Genomic DNA, 4,155 nt, shown 5'->3' with positions numbered 1-4,155 from the left:
GGGTTAATTGTAACATTTCACTCTTTGTGTTTGAGACGATGCCATGCGATTATCAACTGCGTTGCAGAGGGAATAGCTCTACTATTTAATAGCAGAGACATGTAAATACTTTGCATTGTATTTTGAATCCACTACCTTAAAAGATCTCCAAGATACAGACAGAAATGTTACAACTGTCCCCGGTCTCCCCTACATGCCTATCACATTCCTTTCCTGTTTATGTCTACTAGTTCAAGCTAATCATCAAAAGGTAACTGAAGATTATCTGTTAGATGCACAATACACTTCTAATCATTCACAATATATTTACAAACAGATAATTACAAAACACTGAATCATACTTGGTCTCTCTAATCAGTTAACCTTTAAAACAGTGGTTTTGCAAATACACTTTTCCTACAGAAGCTGTGACATGTCACACATGTTTGTGGTCAAACTAGTTTTCTTGCTTGGTTCATTTAAAATGATCCACCAATCCAGCCAGTTAGCCATTCAGTTTTGTTTGCTTATCCAGTTCAGGTTCATGAGAGGGCTGAAGCCTCTCCCACCTGTCATACAGCAAGAGACAGTGTACACTCTGAATAGGTCTGCTGTGATAAACCACGGCAGACCGGGTAACATTTCAATGCTTTTCAGCACGCTTTATTTCACAGTTGCTGTTAAACACACACGAACGGGCACAGCTTTCCTGCTGCCAGCCGCACACATCACCAAAACAACAACTCAGACTGAGCAAAGACTTCTAAATTGGCGAGGCATGATAGTAGATGCCATGCAGGTGCATCCATCTCACCTGCAGCAGCATCGCAGACCACGCCCCGCCACAGTCGCCTGTCTGTTGCAGTGCCAAAGTATGACTCACTGACTGTAGTGTCAATGACCCACCCAAAAACCCTGGGAAAACAAAAAAACAAACAAAAAGGTCTACGAAGGATCTTTTTCTTTATACAATTCAGAAAATCTGAAGGGTGACCTTTAAAAGTCGCTTGAGCAGGAGAACCCTAATCTCCATATTGTGAGAGTGAGGCACAGTGAGCAGAGAGGTCTCGCTTATGCCAGAGCATCCGGGTGCAGGGCTGCTACTGCTGACGTGGTGGCCATCCTGGACGCACACATTGAAGTCCATGAGATGTGGTAGGAACATGGCAAAAGTGTATGTTTTCATTCACTTGTTCATTCCACTGATTTGAGGCCATAGCTGGCTGGTGTCACAGTTTCAGAATCAACTTGCTGAGATTAACATGTTTACCTTCTTAAACACACAAGCGTTACACACAGTTGCAACTTCCCAGTAACCCACTGAGCAGTGATCTCTGTACAACCACACTATGGTCTTCAAACCATTGAGCAGATTCACTGAGACAGTAATTAACTTGTGTTATGGTGCTGGTGGTGATGACGCAGATGCTGCTTAGACAATTATTTGTTAAAGAATTATTTTTAAAACAACAAACTGTCACAGCATCCCAACCCTGTGCATCAATTAAAAGTTGAACAGGTGGGTGTATCTTTTGAAAAATAAAAGAGATCAAGTGAAGTGACCATTAAATGCGACAGCTGGGTGTGTGCTTCCACTGAAGTCTTTAAGGGTGTGACTTCCACTTATTATGTAACATTTTTTGAACCATCATTTTTTCCCCTCCTTCATACAGGGCTGAACCTCTGCTGACACAGATTAAAGCTGACCGAACTGTGGTGGTTTTCCCGGTGTTTGATAAAGTCAGCTTTGATGATCTCAAGGTTACTACATATCATCCCAGTGCACACGCCTTCGACTGGGCTCTGTGGTGCATGTATGAGAGTTTTACACCCGAGTATTACAAACTTAATGACGGTTCACTGCCTGGCAAGTAAGTTCAAGTGAAATCAATGTTTATATAACAGCCATATTAACTCTATCATTATGATCTAATATCAATGTACAATAGTTAAAATAGAGATCTCTTCTTTGACTTTAGGAGTCCATCTGTCATGGGGATCATGGTTGCTGATAGAAAGTTTCTGGGGGAAATTGGAGTCCTTGATGAAGGAATGAAAGTGTATGGTGGAGAAAATGTTGAGCTGGGAATTCGTGTGAGTAAAGACCACATGGTTATAAATTTTCTTTCATAATAATGATTTTAAAGAAGAGTTGTGGAGCAGTCATGAGTGTTGAAATATGTATTTTTTTTTAAGGTGCACTTTTTTTTCATGTAGGTATGGACATGTGGAGGCAGTGTTGAAGTTGTTCCATGTTCCAAGATCGCCCACATCGAGAGGGCCCACAAGCCCTACATGCCTGACCTGGGTCCTGCCATGAAGAGAAATGCCCTCAGAGTTGCAGAGATCTGGATGGATGAATACAAGCACAACGTTAACTTGGCTTGGAACATCCCATTTGAGGTGTTTTGTGGCACTGACACAAACAGCAAATTATGTTTTTTCTAAAGGATATTTCATTCTCCTGTTCACAGAATCATGAGGCCTTTGAGAGCTCTTTGTGTTTTTAACATCGACATTTAACGAAAATCTTTCTTCAAATTCTTCCTCAGTCACAATCTATGAATCGATTCACATCTTTTTCTTTGTTCCTGCAGAATCATGGAATTGACATAGGCGACATTTCAGAGAGGAAGAAACTCAGAGAAAGGCTGAACTGTAAACCTTTCAAATGGTACCTGGATAATGTGTATCCTAAGCTGGATCCCTGGGACGACCTCCTCGCATACGGAGGAGTAAGTTGACTCTTCTCTGTTGCTTAGTAAGTTTGTTACAGTCGAGTCCTGCGGGATTTGTGGGAATCTGTGTTTTTCCATGATTTGCTTTTATCCATCATATTGACAGATGAAGAACCTTGATGCTGACATGTGCCTAGACCAAGGTCCAGTACCAGGTCACACACCTATTGCCTACAACTGCCACTATTATGTTTCTCAAGTAAGTGAAGTAGTGACATGTTTGTCCAGAATCATGAGTAACAGAGGTGCATTCGTAAAGTTAAGATAAAAACAAACAAACTAACAAAAAACACCAACAAAAGTCAACCATTTTAAACCTTTGTTCAACCTGAGACTGCTTCCAGTGCGGCTGGTATTTTTAAATCACGCACAGGATGTCCCATTCCAAGCACATGCATTTGTGTATGTGCAGTGGCATTAAGATAATTTCTTGTCCACAGAAACACAAAGTTGCTTAAACTAAAGTTCCTTCTTTGCTACACACTGGTTGAGCTCAAGAACCATCACAAAGGCACAAATGTAAAACACATGAATGGGACTTCCAGAGAGTGATGTTTAATTTTGCAGTCCTGCTGGAAGCAAGGAGGGCGGAGCCAAATTCAGATTACGTGTATTTATTATGTATATTAAAAGACATACATAAGTTACACATGCTTATGATCATCCCTTGTGGTCTGAAACCCTGTTGTCTGTGTCATTTGTTTGACTTTTTTACATCTTGATATCATTTTGACCTTTGTCTCTTTTATCTTTTAAGTTGGCATATTATCGTGGAACGGGTGAGCTCTACATTGGTGGCATCAAGGCACATAAGTACAATGACAACCGCTGTTTAGCTGACATAGGCACAGAAGAAACTGAGCCTGGCCTGTACAACTGTAAGGAGGCTGTGCAGAAAGGAATGGGGATATACTGGGACTTCACTCAGGTACCACATAATGAAGTTTTTTTAACCCAGGTTTTTTTAAAGTCGGGATATGTGGACCACAGTTATGGTTTACTATTTCTCAGAAGAGGTTGAATGAACACTGTTTGTCTCCTAACTAAACAAACTGTAAGTTACATTGAGAACCATGGAATAGGAATACAAGCGGGCTTACAAACACAGGTGCTCACACCTGAGTACCTGCCTGTGTACAAACAGGTACTCACAGACACATACTATCTTGGTTGGCTGCTGCCCCTAAACATATCATGCATTATCAGTCTTGTATGCTGCTCGGTAACATTCAGTACTTATTATTTACTGTTACTCATGCTTATGTTGGTTGTTGCCGTGATTTCCCTACTGTGTTGTTTTGTTTTTTCTTATTCTTACTAGGTTATCTAACTAGTTTTTAGTGTCTTTTTCCTCTCTCTCTCTCTTCTCCTCTATTTGTCTTTCTCTCTCCTTTTGTTAATTGTCTTCCCGACTTTTCTTCTTCTTTCTCTTTTCCAT

At 40.7% G+C, this 4,155-nt stretch overlaps 1 protein-coding gene across 1 annotated transcript; it reads left to right on the top strand.

Annotated features, from left to right (window-relative positions):
* Window positions 1-757: 757 nt before the first annotated feature.
* On the top strand, window positions 758-4,100 carry LOC121813914 (probable polypeptide N-acetylgalactosaminyltransferase 8). Its single transcript, XM_042217882.1, has 8 exons — window positions 758-778; window positions 995-1,134; window positions 1,653-1,850; window positions 1,959-2,073; window positions 2,197-2,382; window positions 2,577-2,714; window positions 2,824-2,916; window positions 3,475-4,100. The coding sequence occupies exons 1-8, from the start codon at window positions 758-760 to the stop codon at window positions 3,736-3,738; spliced, it is 1,155 nt and encodes a 384-aa protein (XP_042073816.1). The 3' UTR covers window positions 3,739-4,100.
* Window positions 4,101-4,155: the final 55 nt, after the last annotated feature.

Source organism: Haplochromis burtoni, unplaced genomic scaffold (assembly GCF_018398535.1).
Source record: "Haplochromis burtoni strain Fernald_Lab_line unplaced genomic scaffold, NCSU_Asbu1 Contig_3480, whole genome shotgun sequence".
In the NCBI taxonomy this organism is placed as follows: domain Eukaryota; kingdom Metazoa; phylum Chordata; class Actinopteri; order Cichliformes; family Cichlidae; genus Haplochromis; species Haplochromis burtoni.
This window is presented reverse-complemented; position numbering and strand designations above follow the sequence as displayed.

Coding starts and splice junctions, on each gene's coding strand:
- LOC121813914 (XM_042217882.1), top strand. CDS start 758: ATGATAGTAGATGCCATGCAG. Junction 779..994: donor TGATAGTAGATGCCATGCAG/GTGCATCCATCT, acceptor TCGCTTGAGCAG/GAGAACCCTAATCTCCATAT. Junction 1,851..1,958: donor GACGGTTCACTGCCTGGCAA/GTAAGTTCAAGT, acceptor CTTTGACTTTAG/GAGTCCATCTGTCATGGGGA.